Source organism: Pollicipes pollicipes, unplaced genomic scaffold (genome assembly GCF_011947565.3).
Source record: "Pollicipes pollicipes isolate AB1234 unplaced genomic scaffold, Ppol_2.1 Scaffold_4335;HRSCAF=5105_pilon_pilon_pilon, whole genome shotgun sequence".
In the NCBI taxonomy this organism is placed as follows: domain Eukaryota; kingdom Metazoa; phylum Arthropoda; class Thecostraca; order Pollicipedomorpha; family Pollicipedidae; genus Pollicipes; species Pollicipes pollicipes.
The window spans coordinates 136,509-160,473 of NW_023596472.1; the positions used below are offsets into that span (position 1 = coordinate 136,509).

General features: G+C 48.2%; 1 protein-coding gene across 1 annotated transcript; it reads left to right on the top strand.

The window, feature by feature from the left end:
- Positions 1–11,751: 11,751 nt before the first annotated feature.
- Positions 11,752–17,257, top strand: LOC119097749 (uncharacterized; the record flags this gene model as incomplete). The annotated part of the gene is made up of 2 exons (XM_037220718.1): positions 11,752–11,820; positions 16,859–17,257. Coding segments are annotated over 2 exons (246 nt in total), but the record flags the coding sequence as incomplete, so codon positions are not given.
- Between the last annotated feature and the right edge of the window lie 6,708 nt (positions 17,258–23,965).

Consider the following 23,965-nt stretch of genomic DNA (forward strand, 5'->3'; position numbering starts at 1 on the left):
GGGTGCGCGGATGACGACTGCTGCAATCCCGGCCTCAGCTGGGCACATCTCGCCCTATCAATTCAAGGAGAAAACTCGGGTTGTGATGTGCACATGACTGATAGCCAAAACAATTCCAGCACCTCTCAGGACTCATTAGTACCTGACGACGGCCGGCGAGTCGGTGTTGTTGAGTCGGAACGTTGGGAACATACTAACACATCAGACTTGGACGATTGTCCTAACCAAGCATCCGTGATAGCAGGCTGTCAATGATCTCGCTACAGGAGAATCCTGTGAATTTTCAGAGCGTAGTCGGAACGTACAATCCCCTTTTCGTTGTGCATAACAATGGCAGTTGGGTCCCGCGTGGCCATTTATGACGCGTTTTGAGCAAAACTGGGGGAACATTTGTGAGCCCGGAGAACTAAACTGGATATGCCCGTCGATAATGTTCGCACCAAAAACTGCCACTGCTACTGGGAAAACCCTACTCCGCTAATGAAAAAGTTAGCTTTGCGAATTGGCGGTAGCGGATAACCGGAGCTGGGGACCACTGCATACGGCTTTATATAAACTCGTAAGCCTGGTGAGCGTAAATGGGAAATGCCCGTAGATAATGATCGTGCCGAAAAGAACTGGCGGGGCAACTTTCCATCGCCGACCGTGTCAATTATTTGCCTTACTGAAGCAAATGCTAGCGAAATTAATATAGCTCAGGATCATCGGTCCACTAGCAATTTTAAGGTAGGCAAAACGCTCCTCCGCGAATGGAAGTTAGCTTTGCTGGTTAGCGCCCGGGGGATAAGCAAAACCGGGGCATCACTGCATATATATATATATATATATATATATATATATTTATATAATCGAATACATATATATATATATATATATATATATATATATATATGTGTGTTGTGATGAACAGTCGCGACAAATCATTTCATAATTGGGTGGGAAGGATGTCATTCGGGTGCCTCGAGCGCTCGCACATTGCCCTTTTGCACCATATGCTTATACGTTCATAAGTTTGCTGATGAAACGCGAGCGCAAAAGTGGCCGTGTTTTGGCGTACATTGTTGTGTTTTCTTATTGTTTATGCGTTCAGAGGTTTTCTTGTCAGTATATCGTGAGATGCACGAGAATGCGTCAGTTTCAGTAATGCAGGTGCCGCCGCGCTGCTTTAATCGGCCTTTACTAAAAGGCAATGACGTTCATCATCCTCCGTGTCGGTGGCATAGCATAGGCTTACCCTACCGACGCTTCTTCGCGTTCTGAGCAGATGCTCCGCCAGTGCCGGTGGGCCCCGTAAATATCGCATGGCCCTTCTGGGCAGTCGATTTCAGGGGGCAGTCCGCCTCCATTTAGCCTCTAGACATGGCTCCATTTACTCCAGAAACCACATGCCGATTGTTATCAGTCTTGTGGGCGGACGTGGGCGGGGCGGAGGCGAGGGCCGCATCGGTGGTAATGCCAGAAATATCGCCAATGCCCTGCTCGTCGCGCTATTTTCTGTCGTCTCTCTCAATTTTCGCACTCTAAATCGCGCAGAAATCCGAGCATCGCACTCCAAAGAGACAGAGAGATAATCGCGGGGTACCACATCAGGTTTTAAACAGTTACCGCAATAAGCGCACGAGCTATGGTTAATATTTCCGCCGGACCCCAGCGCGTAGAAGTCTTTTTTGAAGACCTGCATGCTCCAAGCCATTCATTCCGAAAACCAGCATGGTATGTCCTGATCTACGCCGATGTCCGCTCTTACCGATCATTCTCAATTTGGCACCAAATGCACTCTGCTCACGACAAATCGATTGCTGAACAGGTCCAATTCGTCGCACAGTAATAACTATAAAACGTGTTGCAAAGTTGAGAAGAAAACATTATTGGGCTTTCGTATCTTCCTTCTCCAGTGGCGTTTCTTAGGGATGTGCTTAGTATTTCACTGCGCGATGGGGAAGCGGTTTCTAGAAGCGATATGTCACGTTACATCTGCAACCGTCACACTAGCAACAAACGTCTTTTTTCTTATTGAAGCATACGATAACTGCCAATTGAGTCATCGAAGTAAAGGATCTAATCAGTAGATTTCTCTCGAAACATTTGCGTTTTTGAAGCATGCGTCTGATACACTATCAGGCTGTCGTAAAATCGGTATCATCTGGGCGCAGAGACCTGCGCACGATCACACTCCGTAAGACGAATATTTACAGCCTGAAATCGGCGCTGTGTCGGGAGTTAGGTCTGCCCTCACGCTGGTCCAGGACCGGTTCCACCAGCGGCATAAGCAGCCTTCCGCAACACACGGTAAGGTTTTGTCCGAGTTGCTCTTGTTTGATGGCGCGTTCCAGACGCGGAACTTGATGTGCTTGCTGGAGTCGCGCTGCTGAGACACGGCATCCGGAGGGCATGTCGCCAGGGGCGGCCGCACAGAAGCGACATTTTCTCGAACATCGACAAAAACGAGGTGTCGGTGGAAACAAATAGGCAGTGGGGTCAATCTCTTGCCTGCAAGCATCAAACAAATTATGGCGATTTTACTGCGGATAGGGGGTTGGCTGTCGGTTGACATATGCGCAGGAACAGCAGAGGAGAGAGGGTAGGAGGGGTGCTTGCTCCTTCAACTTTTGGAACTGGGAGCGGTGTTCCCTCCCTCCCCCCCCCCCATGCAGATTACAAAAAGATTGGAAACAACAATGCAGTGTTTTTCCCCAATATCTACACGATATTTCTGAAACGTTCCACCAGTACGCACATCTACACCAGTAATCATATCATAACATGCACACAACTCAACCCATTATCCTTTTAAAGGATACCCATAGGTTTGCCAACTTCGCGAAATCCTCAACTCGGCGCCGCCTCCCGCTTGCGCGTAGGCAGCGGTGCCCAGCTTCGCCTGACAATCTCCTCCGCCGACGGATGTGACGCCTGACCCCTGGTCGTCGCTGTCGGACGGCTGCCCAGCCTCCTCGGGCGATTCTCGACCCCGCCTGCCGGGTGGGCAGCTGCTCCCCCCCCCCCTCTGTCAGGTCCGACATGACCTCCAGGGTCACGTCTGGAGATCGTCGGTGCCACTGCCGTCAGGGAGCGCCCAGGATCGGCAGCGACCGACGCCTCCTCCCGGGCGACCGCTCGGGCCCGCGGGGTCTAGCCAGGGGTGACGCTCCTGGCCCTGACGCAGCGCCGCCGCCGGCCGAGGTCAGCCAGGGCGAACGCGGCCAGTGGCGGCGGCGACGCTAGCCGGCCGCCCACCTGCTCCGGCGGCAGAGGCGGCGTCAAACGTCTATCGTACGAAATGGCTAGGCTCTAATGATATCGTCTACATGGACTGATTCGGAGTTCTTTCGTTGCCTCCTGCACGTTTTTCCTCTTCTAAAGAACACACAGTAGATTACTACACCGTTCTGCTCCGTGCATGGCTTAAAAAATAAGCTGAACATCTTTCTCCTTCCTTGGGCGGCACACAGACATGTACAGTGGATTCTTCACCCGCTTGATGGCTGCTGCCGTCTTGCTAGCGCAAATCACTTCTGTAGGCCTGGTGCAGGTCTGTCGTTTTCATAAGCATGCAGTTAAAGGGAGCATGCCGCCTTTTTTGTACCTTTCACCTATTGTTGGATCAGATGGGCACGATTTGATCAGTAATATCTGTTTTCTTGAAATCATTTTAAATAGCTCAGAACTTACATTTGAAGTAGCTACTCTTGAGGGAGAGGGGGGGGGGGGGGATTTCATTGAATGTCCCGGCTACCGCTATGAAAGCAATGCATTTAAGTTGCTTTGCTTTTTCCAACGAATGTGTTCTGTAACGTTTGCAACACGCAACACACTAAGGTGTCAAAATGTTTGTGTAACAAATACTACAGAAGATTGAAACACAGTTAAGACAAAAAATGTGCGAATGTAAAACTATGATCCCGTGAACACTGTGAATGCAATTTTATGGTTTTGACTTCTCCCCTATGGAGTTTATCACATTGGCTTTTCAGAGGCACACTTCAGCTTTGGGAATGGGGGTAGAATAGCAATGGGAGTAGCTGTGACGCACTGATCAAGCTTCAACCAATGCACTTTTCGGTAACAGGCCCTTGTCCGCCCGCCGGGCTAATCACAAGAGTTCTTTTCTTTGCACCAGAAGAGTTGCCATTGCGGGTTGTCATGACGACGGCGATCGTGACTGAGGGGAAGAAGCGCAATGCAGCTACAAAGCGGTGATAACGTGATTTGGACTCGGAAATAATTAAAATTGATGACCTTGTAATGTTTTGACGGTCCTTTAGTGGTACCTCAAAGTGCTATTGATGGACTAACTATCCCTGAGGTTTCACTAGCGTATGCCTTTGAGATATCCGCCAAAGATGGGTCACACCCCTTAACTATGTTGGTGTTTTACCGTGGGTGCACCGTTCATAAATATCCGAGGGCCCGTGAGCCCCTCTGTACCAGCTATTGTTGGCGGAAATGAGCCTCATTTTAATGATCTTGTCTTGTCTGGGTTTACGAAAAGCCTTACACGCAAAGGTCAGGGGGTTTGGTCGCCCGTTGGTGTCAACGGTTTCGATCAGCTGTGCTAGGCTGGCATTTTGCATTTTCAGGTCGACTGTTCCGTCCGCTAGCTCATTAGACTTTGTCGCTTTGTGGAGGAGACCTGCCTCCAGAATTGCAGCTCTCTTTTTGAAAGATGTCTTATTTTTTTCGAAGGATTTATAGCGCGACCAATACCGCCGTGCACTATCACCTGCATCACAGGCGACAGATGAGGCTCATCTGGGAGTTCTTACTCGCATCTGCTCTACGAACTTGTCTTTGCCGTACAGCAGAAAGTGGATTCTTGGTCTGAGCCACACTGCGCATATCTTGTGCAATACACTGTTGCGTCGACTGGCGCTGGTTGGTAGACAGCGAAGGTTGACTGTTGGGAGTGTCTGTTATTTCATCGTCTACCGAAAAGACCCAGTCAGCATCACATGCGTTGTCAGTCATGATGCGCGGACGCCTCCGTCACTTCAGTGACGGGATATCTCACAAAATTGCCGCCTGAATATGGCCAAATAAGAGGTCTCCGTCTAAGCCGGCCCGAAGTTCACCGCATACTACCGCCTGACATGACGCACCCGCCCCCGTCCCCCAGGCGAGATCGACCGGTTTGACCCGGCTGGAGTCCGCTGGATACGTTTATCGCTACGGAGGTCATCGGGTGAATGAGAGATGTCAGGTCTGATCCTCATCGTCGTCAGGCCAAACGATGAGGCATTTCTTTGAGTCCCTGTCTGGCCCAGTCGGGAGTGGAAAGTGCATACCAATCATAGTTGAAAATCCGGGAGCAGATCCTGCCCGACTCAACATTCATTCGTTCGGTTCTGGAGAGAACTGAATGTTTTAAAATTGCAACATCAGAGAGTAGCACGCCGACAAGAGTACGGCCGGGGCATACTGATCGGGATGAAGTTAAGTTTGGTGAGGTCCACTGTCCAAGGCTCAATACCACTTGACAGGCGTCGGGACATATTTGCAATGTCTAGTGGCGAGCTTGGTCAAACGCCGCGTGCCTGTTTCGGCGCCCACACCGACAGTCCCCAACCGATGGCAGGTAGGCCATGATGGCCATCTGAGACTCTAACTTAAGAAGCAAATCGTTGGCACGGCGGCCGTGGGCTACGGATGAAACAAATAGTCCAGAACATCGTCGTCTTCTAGTGTTGTTTGCACAACAGATTTCGGCGAGCTGATTGTTCCGCCGTCATTTGACGTCATTAATTCCTGAGAAGTACTGGGTGGTGTCAGAAGTTGGTGTTAGAAGGTGTATGTCTATCAGCCGTGTACGCGTCACAATCCGTCACAGTTTGGCTCCCCGCTCACCACTAAGAAAGCAATGCATTTCACATGCTTTGCTTTCGCCGGCGTGTGCTGCAGTGGCACTGCCCAGTGCTATTATTGGACTACCTGGTCCTGAGGTTTCACTAGCGAATGTTTTTTTTTAAATATGCCCCGAAGGTATGACACACTGTTAAAAAAGGATCCACTCCAACCATCTGCATTATAAATAAATCGCCTCAAGTTTCATTAATTAGCTTCAGGCTCACCGTGATCAGCCCTGATGTCCACCCTCCCCCTCCCCCGAAACAACCAGCCCTAGGGCCACCTGTGGATAATTAAGAGAGCTCAAATTTCATCTATGCCAAGTTGAGGCTAGGAAAATGTATAAGCCAAGGCTTAGGGTGCTATCTGCAGCTGTCTGCTAGGTAGCATCTCCTCGAAGAAAGATGGGGTAAGCTTCAGACATTGTAACCTAGAGCCAGACATTTGCCTGGTTCCCAGTTTTGGTTCGTGGTTCCCAACTTGAGTTTTTGATGACAGGAAACGCACAATACATATTCCATTGACTTCTTAAATGTCAGCATAGATCACTGATCTAAAATGCCCCGGTTCAACATTTCTTTTTTGGGGAACGTACTGCCCAGTATAATCCTCGTCGCTTATTCAACTGTAGAATTCAAAGCAGTATTGTATGATTTTGGTCACCATGACCTTCAAAAGGTCAAACAAGATCACTGACCTTAAATGAGCATGCAACCTTTTGCTTAGAACAGGTATCTAGGTTCTGGGGACACTCTAGAGATCAGCTTGAAGTTTGAGCTTGTTTGACCTTATTTGACCAGAAGGTCATCACCTAGGAACCTCAAGCTTTAACCGACTGAGTTCACGTACATGCCATCCCGCCCTGTGAATTTTGCGTCTCCAGCTCTCTTAGTTCTTGAGATCTCAGAGGGTTAAACTGACCCTCACCCGAGCGGAGGATATCCAACTGGCCACCCGGGGTCGTTATACCACTTTGTGCAATTATTATTCAATATTATCGAGAAAAGATTGACTTAAGGATGATGCAAGCATATTTTCCCTACGGCACAAACATTAGAAGTCAATATTTGAAATCGACACAGTGAGAAAAAGTTAGCCATGACCATGCACGCTTATCATCGTAATGATTTAATGAACTAGGTTAGGTAATATAATTTCCCGAATCTTCAGGTATTAGCAATGTTTCCTGCTGTGAGTAAGGCATTTTATGCACACTGTACTCTTACGGCCATCGAAATATTAAAGGAAATATTTCACCGCTGAAGGTATTGATGCAAGTATCAGATAAAATGAAACAAGCTCTTATAACTACCGGAATGCTTGTCAAGTGGAAGAGACTGCTCGAGACAGCGCAATTTTCCGCTTAGTAATTATGCTGCTCAATGCATCATGGTTTGATCACGTCATCGTACCGTGCACAGCGTTGATTGGGAGCCAGTTGACGGCCGTTATATCTAGAAATCGCGCCCACAAACGGCAGATATGAACGCCTCGATAACTACACTGTTTGGCCTTGATCGCCACATGGCTGATCGAATGGCGGAAGTCGAATGATGTATTATGACGTCATGAATGCCTAGGTAACTTTGGAAAACTCTCCCCGATACAGCTTTCCCCATTTTTTGGGCGCGTTGCTCAGAAACTTGAGGGGCTTAGGCCTTAGGAAGGGCAGTATTGTGAGCGGTACCAAAGGTCTTCAAGATGGGTATTTCAGTTCAAAACCCCAATGTGGAATGCTTCCCTTAACTACACCTATATATGAATACCCTTGTGCATCTACAAACCTCTAAAAAATATGTTCCACACATTGAGAACTACACGGATGTAAATACAGACGATGCCGCGTCCTAGACGAAGCGGGGTAATAATTCCGCGCCCGATCAGGGAGAATGAAAACCATTCGTAAGAATATGTTTAAATTGGTCGGCCACACAATTATCCATTTTTCAGACATGCCTTAAGAGTGCGACCGACAGACCATTTGGGTCCGCCCAGCCCCCGGAACCACTTCACCACGTAGCAGACACCTCCCGGAATGACACGCGTTCTCATAATAAACAGCCCCAACGTCAAGCGTTCACGACAGAATACAAAAATGGTCAACATACACTTTATTACGGAACAAACTTCCATTCATTCCTTCGCCGTTCATCCCCGCAAACACCACACCACACCTAATCCACGTGACGCGAAGCCGAAGAGACGCGCTCACCGGAAATTACAGGGCAACCAAGACTCTTTTCGAGGTAAAGTAACCCGGCGATTGATACTCAGCGACGGCCGCCGTGTGACGTAATTTGGAGTCACTTTGTCGACGGACCGCGACGGACACCGAGTAGGCGCCGTGAACTTAGCCGCCGGACACCTTGGACGATAAATATTTCTCAGCCTAACAGACAAAAGATTGTGATGCATGAACCAAACAGATTGCACAGCCAGCGTAAATGTCATTTGAACCCACAGAGAAACCGCTCCTGGAGCAGCCCGACTTAAATAACTGTTATCATTAGTAACAATAACTTTTTAGAATCCGCAGGTGAATAGCATTTTAGGAGCATGATTCTTGCCTTCAAACCCGACCCAGTCAGTCAACTCCTCTCTTTATTATCATTGTAAATCACAATGGTCGATAGATTGTTGATATGGGATCGAGCGAGTGACTCCCGGTAGCATCCGTGCTCCCCGCCCCCGCCCCCCCCCCCCCCACCCCTTGTGGGCGGAGTGGGGGCACGGATTTTGAGTTCGGGGGGGGGGGTCATGATCTTTCAGGGGCCTTCTAAACATAGAGGATTTCTTCACAGAGAGGGCCTTCTGAGCGGTGTCGTATTCAAGAGGATGGGCACCGAGGGCATGAGCCTACGTATCAAATTGTTGCAAGTATCATATCCAAGTAGATCATTGCCGATAATTAAAAAAGCTTAGAAAAATGGCGTCGTGATTATCCAGCCAAGCGTATTGCTCCCTAAAATAGGGTCTCCTGTTCTAGAAATGGCACTCCTGATCTAAAGATGTGCCTCCTAATCCTGACCGGGATGCTTCCAACTCATGAAGAGGCCTCCAAATTTAGCCAAGAGGCCTCGCTATCCCAAACAAGGGATTCGGACCCAGAACGTAGCCATCTGATGCATGAAAGGGGCCTCCCGATCCAGGCTTGGGGCTTTCTGAATATAAACCATGCACTCTTACCCAGAACAGGGGCCTCCTAGGTCGTGACGGATGCCTCTTGAGCCAGGAAAGGGAAAATGTTACCACAATGTTGGACTTAGTTATCTAAGACATGGCTTAGCTTAATCACAAAGGTCGCCTCATGATCCAGAAAACGGATCTCTTGACGAAGGATAGCGTTTTCTGAGCCACATCTGTTGCTCTCTAACTTGGTCATGAGGCCTGCTCGATCTGAATGTGGTAGTCTACGGGTAGCCAAAATGCCTTTAGTTTAAGAAATATATACTTAGATGTACGTTTTCCGGTAGCTGAACTGTGGCAGGTCAAAGTCAGGCAATGACTCGGTGAATGAAATTCCTAGTAAACTGTCAAAGGTGGTGCGACAACGGAATGTTGGACGACACCATAATTTTGGGGGGATCGTTCATTTGACAATTGAGTTTAGTTTTACATATACTCCATTTCACCGGATTAGCTCTGATGGTCAGACCGAGATAACGAACATGCTTTTGCACTGAGGAGACTAACTTCATGTGATACTTTTTGACGCTCAAGTTGAATTCCTTTATCAGAGGGACGAAAACTGACATTTTATGACTTTCATGAAGGTCATAGGGGTTAATGACCTAAAATGATCCCGATAAGCCTCTTATTGTTTGGCGCATACCTCCCAGCCTAATGCTTGACAGTTATTTCAATTCAAAAATCAAAATAATTTCGGATATTAAGGTCAGCACGACCTTCTGTATGTCAAATAGGGTCATTAACCTGGAATGAACAACAGTGACCCTTTGCTTGGAACAGGAATCTCGGTTCAAGGTGGCTGCATGACTAGGTCTGACGTCGCTTCGGACACGGATCTGGAACTTGACTTTGTTTGGCATTATTTGACCAGAAAGCCAGGACCTATAACTTGCATACAAACCTATCTGCCCCGACAAGTTGAAGTGACCAAGCTCTAACATTCTTAAAAATATGGGCGATGGAGTTGACCCCACACTACCCACGCTTGCCGAGCGCGCAACATTCAACCAGCCACCCGAGTGCGTGTGCCTTAAATTTCGTGGTCGTTCTCACTGCAGGAGCCCATGTTCAGCATGTCCAGTCTCGCTGGCACTGCAGTGCAGTGGTTCAACACTCCGAATCCGACCCAGCGGACAGATTCACGCTAGCGAGCGCAGCGCCCGGTCCGTTGAAAGGCAGGCCTCTTGTGGTTCCCATAGATGTCGATAGCGAAAGGCGTGACCAAAGACACATTTATGGGCGTTTAAAGGAAGTATCTCACATCTGTACGCGGTTTTCCACTACAGTAGCCATCTTAATGACCGTTGGGTGCAGTTCATAGCTCTGCCCTTCTTAACACCTAAACCGCTCTAGCTTCTTAGCTATACGACAGCGAAGATGAGCAGACTATTTCGGGAAGACTATTTCAACTTCACACAGGCATTCGTGACGTCATAATAACGTCATTAAAGTCATGCTATTACATAAGCCATGCGGCGATCAAGACCAGGAAAAATTATTGTTGAGTCGTTCACATTTGTTGTTTGTGAGCACAATTTTCAAATATAACGGCCATCATTTGGTTCGCAATCAATGTTATGCAACGTGCGATGACGCACTCAAATATTCAGGGCAGTCAGGGCAGTCTTTCTACTTAAAAGCATACCAAAAGTTATAAGTGAGCTTATTTCATCATATTTGATGTTCGCTTCAATATCTTTAAATGTGGGACGTTCAATTCAAGGAGGTTTCGGAGTGACACTTCTATAAGTAATGTCAGGGGTATCTTGACTCTTTAAACAGTGTCACGTTTTCCATGACTCCATTTTGCCCTTTGAGGGACGCTGGAAGCCTCCAGTATCCTCCGTATTTTCCTTCACTTTTCATGGTCATTAAGTATTCTGCAAAATTCAAGACTAAAGCGATTGCGGGACCCTCTTTCCAGACTAAATACCGATTAACGAGTAACAACTGACAAAAGGCTTCACACATATGCTGCTTTTAGAATCATTGTGACACCTTTTACAGGGTTTGCTCCCTGGAAAACTCGCTGGGGGTCATTTTGATTATCAGTGTGGTTACTGGGTCCTCCGTGGTAGAACAGGAGACCCATGACCCACCTGCATCCGCACGTGCACCCCTCCGTGGAGCTAGGTGGGTCGTCCTACACTGCACTGGCATTTGCCCAATGTTCGACTGCACAAACAGCGTTTTCGACTTCCATCTGAATATGCGTGGAGAAGCTGTTACCTGAGCTAGCCTGCACAGTGTCACAGCGTAGTGTAGTCCTGCGCAGCGTCCTGGCCTCATGCGTGGCGACGGGACGATTTGAGCTTGCGCTCGACTCACCTACCGTCCATTGTCCTGTGGGGCCACCCACCAATGCGTACAAACGGTCGTCTTTGCCCAACTGCACATACTGCACATACTCCACTGGGAGCAATGCCGGGGCCTTCAGAGGACCAATCTGGCGCCACTTATACACGCACCCTCCCCAGGGCCCCGTCGGCACACCGTCAGTGGGTCGGCTGGGAGGCAATGCCGGGACGACTCCGACGCGCCATCGGTCGCGGTCGGCGCGGTTAGAAAAGCACGCGCCCGCCGACCAGCGTCCGCAGTGCTCCACGCGCCCCGACCCGGCTCGCAACCAACATGGCGCCCGCTGGCCCGCTGCCCTGGGCGCTGGTGCTGGTGCTGGCGCTGGCCACGTGCGAGGCGCTGCCGGACGCGCGGCAGCTGTCGCTGCAGCCGCTGCCGCTGCGGCCCGGCTCGTTCCCGCCCTCAGCGCTTCAGCAGCCCCCACCTCCGGTAAGCCGGCGCGTCATGGTGCTGCCAGAACGGGCTCCGGCTGGCTCGGGATCAGCCCCCTGTGCCGCCCTACGCCGGCCCATCTCGTCCCCTAGAACACCAGCCAGGGCGGAGGAATACCAAGCGCCGGTCACGCGCTTTGACGGGCGACTTCCTAAGGCTAGGCACATTGCGCACGTGCTCACATTGCGAACGCACCATGAACCCTGACTCCTCTGTTACTCCTCTTTATTTGTAGTCGATGAGGTTGGGCTTTTGGTACAGGAGATGTCGATTACTCTGTAAGAGCAGCGACAGACGCTATTTCAGAGTTTTTGTGTATTACGCCACTCTTATTTGCTATGGGCTGCTTGAAGTGGGCGCCGAATCTTGTCAAGGTTGCTGGACATAGCTTAAGAAAGAGCATGTCTTTTTTCCCGGCGCTTCCATTTCCCCCTATGCTCTCGACGCATGTCTTTGCTCTCGCTATCTTTGTGAATTCGGAAGACCACTTGTATTCACCGGTTCAAACTTGCAGCGAGGCTTGCGTGCGCAGGATCCCACACCCGCTAAGACACGAGCCGGGAGAACGCCCGCATGGATCTGTGAGGCCGTTAGTAGGAAAGGCAGCTTGGAAAACCAGGCGGCTGCCACATGTTATATGTTAAGTCTTTCTGTTCTGTCTGCGTAGTTAGTAGTTACGTAGTTAACGCGACCTCAGCAAAGCTCTGTGCTTAACTGGTTATGTCGCAGTCAGGAGTTTGGATTTCCCTGGTACTTTACCCGGGTGTGAACTCACGTTCTGTGGCATTGCCCGCTACCGGGGTATGAACTCACGTTCTGTGCCATTGTCTGCTACCAGGGTATGAACTCACGTTCTGTGCCATTGCCCGCTACGGGGCTGTGAACTCACGTTCTGTGCCATTGTCCGCTACCGGGGTATGAACTCACGTGCTGTGCCATTGCCTGCTACCAGAGTATGAACTCACGTTCTGTGCCATTGTCCGCTACCGGGGTATGAACTCACATTCTGTGTCATTGCCTGCTACCGATTGCAGCTGCTTTATGCTGACCAGCACAAGCTGTTACAGTTGCATTAGAAATCTGAGATAATTCTGGAATTTCAAACATGTGAACAATTCAATAAAAAAATTTAGACTTCTAAAAAAATATGTATTATTTTCAGCTTGTTCATACTCATAGACTAACTCAAATTGGTCACCAAGATATTTCACTACCAGACATGCCCACAAAGGCTGCTAGAAATGGGTGTGGAAATGGACTTAAAGAGCATCTGGTACTCAAGTGGTGCAGCGACAGATCACAATCACTTAAGTATTGCAAAATAAATCACCGGTGTTTCACGGCCCATGGCCTCTGCGCACCGCTGAAATTTTGTGCGTAAGCTCTGTCATTTCCCCTCTTCAGGCAGATGTTGAACTGAGTAAGGGTGTGGCTCAAGCGAATGCGGCGATGGTCAGTCCGAGTATCTCTAGTGCGTGTGCATGAACGCGCGGCAAAGCAGTCTCCGCAAAATACTGATAGCGTCGTTTTTGTCTTGCCCACTTGTGACGTTTCAGCGTGGTATGGTGCCAATACACCCAATATCTAATTTACGCGGCATTTACAGTTTCACGACAGTCCTTTGCCAAGGAAGCGCAATGTATCCTCCGTTTGACTTTGCGCAGGCTTGAATGCTGCGCCGTCCACGATGGTTGAGCAGATGCCGACATGTTGCAGGGCAATGACTAAGCACAGGCTAACGTTTCACTGCCAGGATTGCATCAAATTCCAATGCGGGTTTTTGTTAGTCAGTGATAGTTCTTATTTACTTTTGTTATGCTCATGTTTTGCTCAAGAGCAGAGGAGCAAATGTCAACTCTGCGAAACATCGTCGAGCGAATATGTTTGCTGATATTGCTACCGGCAGTATTACAAATTGCAGACAATGCGATGGTCCCGTTTTTAAGACAGCAGACTGCAGACCGGATCACTGACAGCTGCAGCTTCGATGTTTACTAGGACTAGTTTCACATGATTGCTATTATTTTCATCACGACGAAACCAGGCGCTTGTCCGTGGTAGTGGTCTATTGCCACGTATTTTTAGTTACTGCGTGCAGCTGGCGTGCAAAGTGTAAGCTTGGCGTCCATCATGGATATTTACTGCCTTCATAACAAGAAACGGCGGTCACGGTGCTGACAATGTGACACCCGTTGTGAGTTGGGAGTCATTATTCTAACAAAAATTCTCCTTCACTATGCTAGGAGGTATTTGTTAAGCGATGTTACGAGGCGAGGATAGGTTAGGTTAAGGGTTTCGAAGTCAATAGGTTTTCTGGACAAAAGTCAGGTTCACTTTTAGCCCTTCCTATGTTCATTGGCTACGAGTGGCGACTCGTGACCATGAGCACAGTTTGAAACGTGAATTTTAATTAACATGGTTAATGTTCGCTTAATAACGTCATTTAACGAGTACTTTCTAATATACTTAAGGTAGGATATTACCAGAGTAAGAACTCTCAAGTCACATTGCCGAATCAATCGGAGGCTCAAAGGCCTTCTTAAGGGTAGTGAAACGCTGCCAAACGTGCTGTGCTCTTGAGCTCACCTTCACATCAGTACATCAGAACAAGTTATGGTCTATCTGTCTTTCCCATGCACAAAACTTTCCAAGATCTTCAGGTAGCTTATATTTTTTGAAAAGCATCCACTGGACATCGATCCCGATCACATTTCGGGACATCCAGTTCAAGGGTTATTCTTGGCGGGTGCCGTGGTTATCTTCATTTCGAAGGCCGTGACACGAGACCACAGAAGGAATTGGCCGTCTACCCCGGCATCAGCGCTCCCTGCGGCGCGCTGAACAGGCTGAGAGCGCCGCGGCGCCTGCTCGTGCTCAGAGGTCAGGTTCAAGACTTCCGCCGGGGAAGAACAGCCATACAATTGATGCGCGGTATTGACGGCTGAGCTGAATGAGAAATTCTCTGTTGCGAGTGAGCCTGTGCCGCCTACTTCAGCGCGAGTGTGGAAATAGGCGTTGGTGTTGGCGCTAAGCTGCATGGAGCCGCTTGCACCGGGAGGGATTCCCTCTGCGGCAGTCAGACGCCGCCATATGCACCGCCGCGTGGCATAGCCGCTGGTGCTGATCACTGTCATTGCAAAATATTGAAATGGGGATAGTTTTAAACTATATCGTATTGTTAATGTTTTTTATAACGCGAGCGCATTCAAAGAACCTTGCCAGCAGTCAAGGCGTCTTGAACAGGAAAGTGCGTTTGCATCATTGGGAAAACTACGATGAAATGACTTGCAATGTGAATTTTTGTAATCAATATTTCAAACACGAAGGTCGCAAAGCACGCAGCGCTGTCAGTGTGTCTGAAACGGCAATTTTCGTACCATTCTTCGTCTTATTTTTTGTATTATCAAAAAAGGCAGCGTCACTGTGACATTGCTACCGAACATTTGGGCTGTTTTTTCATTGAGAAAACCTCGGAGCCCTTGCTCTTGAGCGAGTTCACCAGCATGTCACTTCATTTTACCTTCTTCAGCCTGCTGTCAGCTAGCTCCAGTAACCCCTGCAGGCTTGTACGAGCTTTAGCGAACTCCGCCTGCTTCACTACCTCAGCCATTTCACATCATGTTACAGCGGAAAAGAGCATTTCATGAGAGCTCCTGGTCGTCGATCACTATCATGTTGCCATCACGTCAAGCCTGTAAAGGGACCACAACCCAACATCCCAAAAAGCGTCATGCACTTCTTGCCGACACTATTTTTCGTCGTTTTCATTCATAAAAAGCAAATGCTTTTAAAATTGTGCAACTCATTTCACCCGCCTTTATCTAAAAGGTAGACTTCGCCTTGTCGTGGAAAATGTATCTACGTGCTATGATTAGTTTGGCAGTATAAGTGCAAAACAGTGTCTGAACCTATTAACCTTGCCAAAGTACTGCCTGAAAGAGAAGACATGAACTATAACATGGGCAGAAATCAGAAGTTCTTTCTTCTCGTGCCAAAGGTCGATGTCAGTATTCTCATGTCAAAAGTCGATTGTTTCTTTCCATACCAATGCTCCGTCCCCACATCAAAATGACTTCATTGTCCTCCTTTACGCTGACCGAAGCGCTAGTCACCCGATGCCTACATAGGGCTAGACGTGACACTTGATGTCTTATCATCGGTGCCACAGCCAAGAGAGAGCGAAAAACGACCACCTCGGCCACCTTAACCCTCCGAAAGTATCCTGACATAGGCCATCACCCCAAATGGCTGATACTCTGAGCATTGTTATTCAGTTTGAGAACGCGTTGGAAATAGTGCCCAGGTCCCGGATATGACACCACTGTTGCCAGTTCATATCCACAAGCTGCGGTTCCATGAGGCCTTTATCCGCCATTGCTGCCGAGCATATCGAGCCATTCAGGTTATCCACCAGTCGACTAGCCTTGGTTTCGTTTGGTGGCACTAAAATTTGTTTGTGCGCGAGATTTTGGAAAGGGCCTGATTCTTCGTTCCTTTACAAACTTCCGCTATAAATGCCGGACGTCCGTCACATATGTTGCCCTGTAATGATGCCTGGGCACGATGCAACGCGAGCACCCCAGCTGTGCGCCATAGTGTGCGTACATCCGTTTTCCATTAGGCTCCAGTTTTAGTGCCTTACTGGCATGGTGCGGCGGCGTACGTTCACTACCATCGCGCTGACCCTATTGTCTTGAACTATGGCGTCCGCGCGCCACAGGGCGCCCGTTACCCCAGACTCAGCCCTCCCCTTCTCACCGCCACCACGCCCGCAGCCCTGGTGTTTGTCAGCTGTGGGCGCGATGGCACACCATGCTCATGGCTCACCGCTTTTGTTTCTGCCGATCCCAATGTCGGTGCATGTGTATCACGTAACTCATGAGGCCCTGTTCACGCCCACCGCCTCGCCAGGGGACGTGCACCGGCCTCGCACCGCGTGACCCCGCGTCCACCTCTCCGCCCGTCCGCCACCTGACGCGCGCCTCTCGCAGCCTGCGCTCGACGCCACGTGATGGTCTGTCCGTGTCGCCCGCAGGGAGCGGACCAGTTGCTGGCCTGGCTGCTAAGTGACCTGGCGCAGGCCTCCCGCCGCGCGTCGGGCGCCGCCATCAGCGCGCCGCCAGGGGCCGGTCCGCTGACGCCGGCCAAGCGCCAGATTCGCTACCACCAGTGCTACTTCAACCCCATCTCCTGCTTCCGGAGGCGGAAGTGAGCAATGCCGCCGCGCGGAGCGGCAGTCGCGGCGGCCGCGGCCTCCTCGAGAGGCCCTGGTCCTGGCGTGGTCAGGCTGAGGTGAATCCAGCCGAAGTCCGCCTCCGAACCCGGCGGGCGTTGGTAGGGTGCAGCCAAGGAGGAGTGCACTCGACGGGGAGGGAGGCAGCGACACCGTCGTTTGCCTCTCGCTGACTCCTTCCCCCGCATCATTCCATCAGAGGGCGATATTTACGTACCTTTTCGTGACTTTGTATCGGCCTACCGTGGTGGTGTTGTCAAATAAACGAAGGTAAATCGGAAATACCGTTTTTGGTTTTATTCTAGAGTCTGCAAAGACGTTGGGGCAAGCGTCGTACTGATGAAAACGACAAGCCTTTGACAAAAAAAGACAAGCTGCGTGAGAAAAGAACACACAACCATCCTTACGATTCAGCCCGGGTAGAAATTTCAAACGTGTCTGGTCGCATGTTAGAAGCAGCGGGAATGTCGAACCATGCCCGATACGAATCATCAGGGAAGCAGACGTGTCGTTTAAGTGAATCGCATTCAAATTCTGCGCGCTACTTTTTTAAAGGCCTTAACCCATTTTTTATGTCCCCATATTCTTGTTTTCTCCACCTAATCTGGTTGATAACTTTATGACGATCTGCTATGCACTGAGATGAAATGTTCGTCAAGGGTCGTAGTTACTCTGACGCATAGATATGCTGCCTAATTCCGCACAGCTTCCTTGGTGCTCATATTCGATGGGGGCAAATAATGTTTTGTATAATGTATCATGTATGTATCAATCATGCAAACGGTTTTTCGCCGTTTGAACATGGATTCTGGCCACAAGTGTGGAGTGTGCTGTTAACATACGATCATGGGTACTGTTCAGAAATCCTCCCCGCCATTCGACGATGGTTTTCAAAAGCTACGCAGCAATGGCTGCACTTGAAATCCCCGTCCATTTTCTGGGCGACTCACCATTATTTACGGGAAGATTGGTCTCATCTGGAATATATTTCAGATGGCCGATCTTTGTCAGCGGCGAGGTGTGTCGTACAGACTTCAGTTCGGCCAGTGCACGCGTGGGTGTGATGGTTGCTTCTCACCAGGGTTGTAATTTCGCAATCAGTTGGGGAGGGGGCTTCAACCTCAATTACGTTTGAGAAGAAAGTGGGTCAAATCTGGAAATAAATCAATGCTTAACCTTATTTTCACCATACACTTAACCGTTTTTCCTACTCAGAGGCCCTCTACTAAATGCACCCTTCTATTCATGCTTGTGGAGATGATGGATAACGAAGACATTGAAGAGCGTCCCACGCTGTTGTTGGGCCCTGTGTGCTGTCCTAGGCCCGTATGCTGACCTGACTCTTGATCGCACAACAGCCAGCCTCATTGGTCTTGGGCTTGCTTCGGATTTGATCGGAGAACGGAGGATTTTGTCGGGGCCTTAAATGTTCATGTGCCAATGCCATGTCCATCGCCACGGCACCTTCCACATTGGCCCTGGGTTGCATCCTGCATGTGCTTGCGAGTGCCAGAACTTCCACCACTCATGGTGTTTCGCCACCTCGCGAATACCGACGGAGCTAGATAATCAATATACACAAGTCCGTGGTCTGGAACACGGTTTTGCTTAGTGCCTTAATCTCAAAAAGTAGGATAGAACTGACCGCATAGGTTCCGATGAATGTTTACGTGTAATTGCCTGAGATAATTTTCGCACAAGCGTCGTATACTTTATTTCCCCTTCGTTCGTACACCTGTGGCTCTCGTTTTACCCGTGCGTCACATTCTCATCGAAGATTGAATGCTGGCAATTACGTACACCTGTATTGTGGTTAAACAACGATGCTGCATTAGTCAGTTTTCACGGAACCAATGGGACGAGATATGTGTATCACGGATGGATTATTCATTCAGACTGTGGCTTTCATCTGGTGTGTTAATATGCGCACAACGATTCGGCGAGCTAACCCTCCGGCCGTCGTTAGTTGTCATGGCTTGGATTGTCAATTGTCAATTTTCAATTGTCAGCTGTCAATTTTCGTCCTTGGAGGAACTGCGACGCTTGTCTGTCAAAAAGAAGTTATGCATACTAACATACAAGACGAAAACGATAGGCCAAACCATTATCCCATCTGCATTAATTATTTGCCACCAGCTCATCACAACATTGACTAACCAGCTAGCCGCATCCAACCTTGGGATAAAGTGCCGGGCTTGATTTTGGTGGGATTAGCAGCCATCTCAGTTTGCTATATCTTCTCAAAAATTGGGTCATTATTACAACGCAGCACCCCCTCAAATTTGACGAGGATATGTTTATGCCGTAATAATACGGCCAAAACACGGTACTCACAGTTTTAGTGCCGCAAGGTGTGCGATAAAGAACTAGCAGCAGATGAAAATACACGATGACGTAACGAATCTTATTTTTCAACTTGCTGTTGCGAAAACAGTTTGCGGAGTATCGTGTGTGGGAAAACTGCATCAAACAGCTAATTACATGTATTATGCTTGTTTAAAACATGTGTCCGTATAACACGTAAGACCCATTAGATTAGACCCACAAGGTTAGATTCATCCAGTGACCTGGTCTAACACTGACATCATTTTCTGAAACACCGGGTGCATTCAGTTGTATTGAAACCGATATGCAATTGATGAGCATTTTTCCGTTCAGATTATATAAACAGATCGATGGGATCTCTTCCAGATCGGTCGTCAGTCAAATTTGAGCATTGATGGGTCACGCACGGCGGGCCGCCATAAGCCTCGGCTAGCGGGCCGGTATCGGGTGACCGGGCATGACTGGCTCAGTCAGTCGGGGACTGTCACCGTGACTTTGAAACCATTCATTTTAATCTTAAAACCAGCCATTTAGACATCTTCCGGAATCCTAGAACAACATTGCGAGCACAGTTCGTCTTTATGACGAATGCGCGTCGATCGACCGCACGTATAAGTCCTTCACGAATTGCCCAGATGGCAACGTCGTGCGCTCCGAGTAGTAGAGTACAGTAGAGCTGCCACTTTTGGGCCCTGTCGCTTTTAAGGCGCGCTCCGAGTGTTCACAGTAGAGCTGTCACTTTTGGGCCCCGTCGCTTTTAAGAGGCAACATGAGGACTGAAAAATCCCGCGGGGTCTTTGGCGGGCGCTTCTGATAAAGTGGAGGGAAATGGAGGGCTTTTAGAATACAAACCGTCCCAAATTATGTATTTGGAACAAATGCACAATCGAATGTCTATTGCTTAGGCACAACAAATACTCATGAAAAGAAAAGTTTTATAAAAGATGCAAAAGCAAAGAAGCAACGTATTTGATGTTAAAGATTTCTTGATACCGGGCATCCTCTTTCGTAACTCAATCTGCTATAACACATTCAATAACTTCATCAGCGGCATAATATGGCTTAAGCACCGCACCACTATCGCTTATAAATAAACTATACAAAATGCGCTCCAAATAGCTGAAATTTCCTAAAAGAGCCATCCTAAAACGAGCCAAAAAAGAGCCATCCTAAACTTGTCAGGAGGCAGTAAGGCTAAATACCATTCATCAAATGTAATGTAGATCATGAGAACACACATTGCTTGGCAAAGCTGATACGTCCAAGTGCTCAGGCCATGTTCAAAGAACAAACGTCACACATCAGGTTGTGGTGTACTGCGTTACTAGTGAGCGCGCCTGGGCGCGCCTCTGCGGCCGACCGCCAGAGGCGCGGCCGACCGGCCGCCGCGGTCAGCGGTCACCAGGACGCCTGTCGACTGATACCGGTGAGAGCGCGCGTATATCACAATGTCCTGCTTAGATTAAATGGAAAGGGGGGGGGGGGGCGTGCAAAGGAGTTACAATCCATGCCAATGTTTGCCAAATCCACAATATCTTACCCCCAAACCAGTCTTTTGTAACTCAGAACTTATATGCAGACTATGGAACTTAGAAAAAGCAATAATGTCTGCTGAATACATGTCAAGTTTTGTAGTTTCGTCCACGGTTTGTCTAGCCGCCAAGGAAAATTACTAGCAACCAGCGCCCTCTCCTATGCCGGAGCACCGACGGACGATTGCGGCGCACATGACTCATGACAGTCAAGAGCACGGGCAAGGCTGACCGACGATGTCAGCTGTTAACATTGTCCATGCCAACCGACTGCATGGAAACAGCTTGGTGTGTGAAATGGCAGCATTTTGTTCATGTAAGATATGCTTTGAGTTGGAAAAAAGTAAATTTAGACATGAATCAAACGTAAAAAGATGAAAGTCGAGCGCATCCTAAATTATTTCTGTTCCAACGTTAGGATATATTAATGCGTTCGTATGAAGAGCGCGCTCGGCCTAGCGAATGTTATTCGACGATTGGTTATCTCCCCAATAATTATCCACGTAGATTCTTCATTTGCGTTCGCCGGTTCGGAAATATCCCCAAATTCGTCCCCCATGCACCATGCACAGCCAACGGTTAGAGCTATACATAGCCAAAAAAGATTAATCGTCTTGACCATGCTCAGAAAATTTTCCAGGGAAATTCCATATAATATTGCTCTTTCTCCTTCGACACGAAAAAGCAATATTATATGGGATGATATTTTGTGTTGGCAGTGACAAACGCCATTCCCCAAAAATCAAACATTCCGGATAATTTTCCGAGATTCTCTGCCCGCCGAACGCGCCAGAAATGAGTTGCTTTGACCACACATGTTACGGCGTAATCATTGGCGAATGGCGCAACCAAATAATGAATAACCTATAAGCAAGCTAAGATCAGGTTAAGTGCGAGCGGTCTTTAGCTGGATTCATGTTAAAGCATGCGCTGATGGCGCCAGCACGTATAAGGTGGGTAAACCGCTTTAACTCTTAAACTGCAAAGATTCTGGCGTTTGTGTCTCGGTGCCGCCCACGAACGACGCCCACGCGGCTTACAAACGAGGCGTGTTTGCTAGTCAGTGGTCACGTTTTATCGACGGTTTATAGAGTGCTCAGCGTGAACTCATATCCACAGGATTATCATTTCTGCTTGTGTCTGCCTGCAATGACTGGATTTTCGCGAGAGCTATGAAGTAAAGCTGTGGAGCGAGAAGCTTTGTTTAGGCCCCTTTGATTTGCATCCCTGGTGTTTAAATCCAAATAGGATATAACAATTGGTCAGCTCGGACATTGTTCTGGTGTTCAGAAATGACACCCTATTTGAGGCTAATATGGTTTTGACAATGGTGGTATGTGGTGGCGATCGTGTGGCTGAAGGGAGAAGTGTGGTTGCAAAATCCTGAAAGTACGCAAAATGTCACTTCTGATTTTTTATGCAGTTAGCAATAACTAATGCTATCACCATTAGTGTCTATAAACTTTTGTGTTTAGCATGAACACGTTGTCAAACCTTTGCTTGGCTAGTTCCGTTTTTGATTCCATGCAGCATAAAAACAACAAGAAAAGTCATTTTTGTTTTTGTTTAAAAGCATTTTGGGGCATCAAATGTTAGCATGGCATTAATGACAGCTAGCAAGCTTGACAATGCTGCCGTGTGTGCTGCAATGTGCAAATATCTATGGATAGGGTTGGGCCACCGGTAGCAATCCCAGCTAATTGCATATCAGGTTTTTTGGAAACGGATCCCATGCCACATCATTTTTTTATCATTGCGCCATTCTCCTTGGGTATACAAGTGCACACAAAAAGCATTTGATGATGAAAGAGAAATCAATTCCGTGAACATCATGAGATGCGAAATTTTTGTAGCTGTTTTATTATATGCCTTTAAGTCCGAGCCCAATAGCTTGCGGTATGAGCCCAAGGTCGTCAAAGGTAACATAAAGGCTAGTTATTCCCTTGAAAGTTGTTAAGAACTTATCACCCAATTTATTTGCTTTGATCCGCCAGAGACTCTCGCGAGAGACATATCTGAGACAAGCGGCTAAGGGAAAGGCGTGGGGAGAGGGCGGTCTGCAGTTCTTACAGTGAACAGAACCACCAGAAAGACTGCGTTGCTGTGCAGAGATAACAAGCATCTGTGCCAGCATACTGCAAGCCACTTATAGCGTGAACTGTGCATGCTGTTTAGAGAAGGGGTGCTGTGACCAGCTCTTTTACTTAAGTCCCATTGTTTGTGGTATTTAGAATAAGGACATTGCGTGGTCACTATGGGCATTGATGAAATCAACTTATAGTGTTCTATTGATTAATAAATAAACGTGTTCTGTGAACTGGGCATTGTTTAGATGTCACGAAAATTATTGCTTTCCTCTATTGCTGGCAAATTAAACTTCTACCCCTTGGAAAATGATCAAAATCTTCATTTCAAACATGAAATGACTTGAGCGCTAGCTATTTACGGAGCAAGTTCGAAATCAATTTCTTAAATTTGCCCCTAGATATTAAATGACTGTCAGAGATAAGAGTAGGTCTCGACAAACAACAGGCCTAAATCTCTTCAGGTACTAGGATAATGGGATAAATCTCTTCAGGTACCATTACAAGATTAAAAGCGATTATTTGGATTCTTTTGGGATCAGTAGCCTGGAAACATGCATCACATGACTATGTTACTGCATGTCGTGTCGACCTAGTCTGCCCTGACCTTGGCATCCTGCCTACATCTTGATTACGTACTGACTTAGTCTTGCAGCTGACGTTTCAGTTGCATAACGGGAGCAAAATGGACGTTAAAATATTTTAAAGCGTAAGTCGCATCACTGAACTCAATTACCCCGCTGATGTGTGGCATGGCCTTGACCAGACCCTCATTATGGCATCATCATGTTAGTAACACAGCAACCTCACTTGGCCAGAGACCATATAACTTTTAAAGAGATCGAACACGCCTCAGTGGGCCCAACCCGTGCAAAAGTAGAGATCTGCAAGCTTCGGACCTGGTGTTGACTTGATTCCTGCCACATGATTCTCGATTTTGCCCCTTTAAAGCTGCACTCATTATTTCC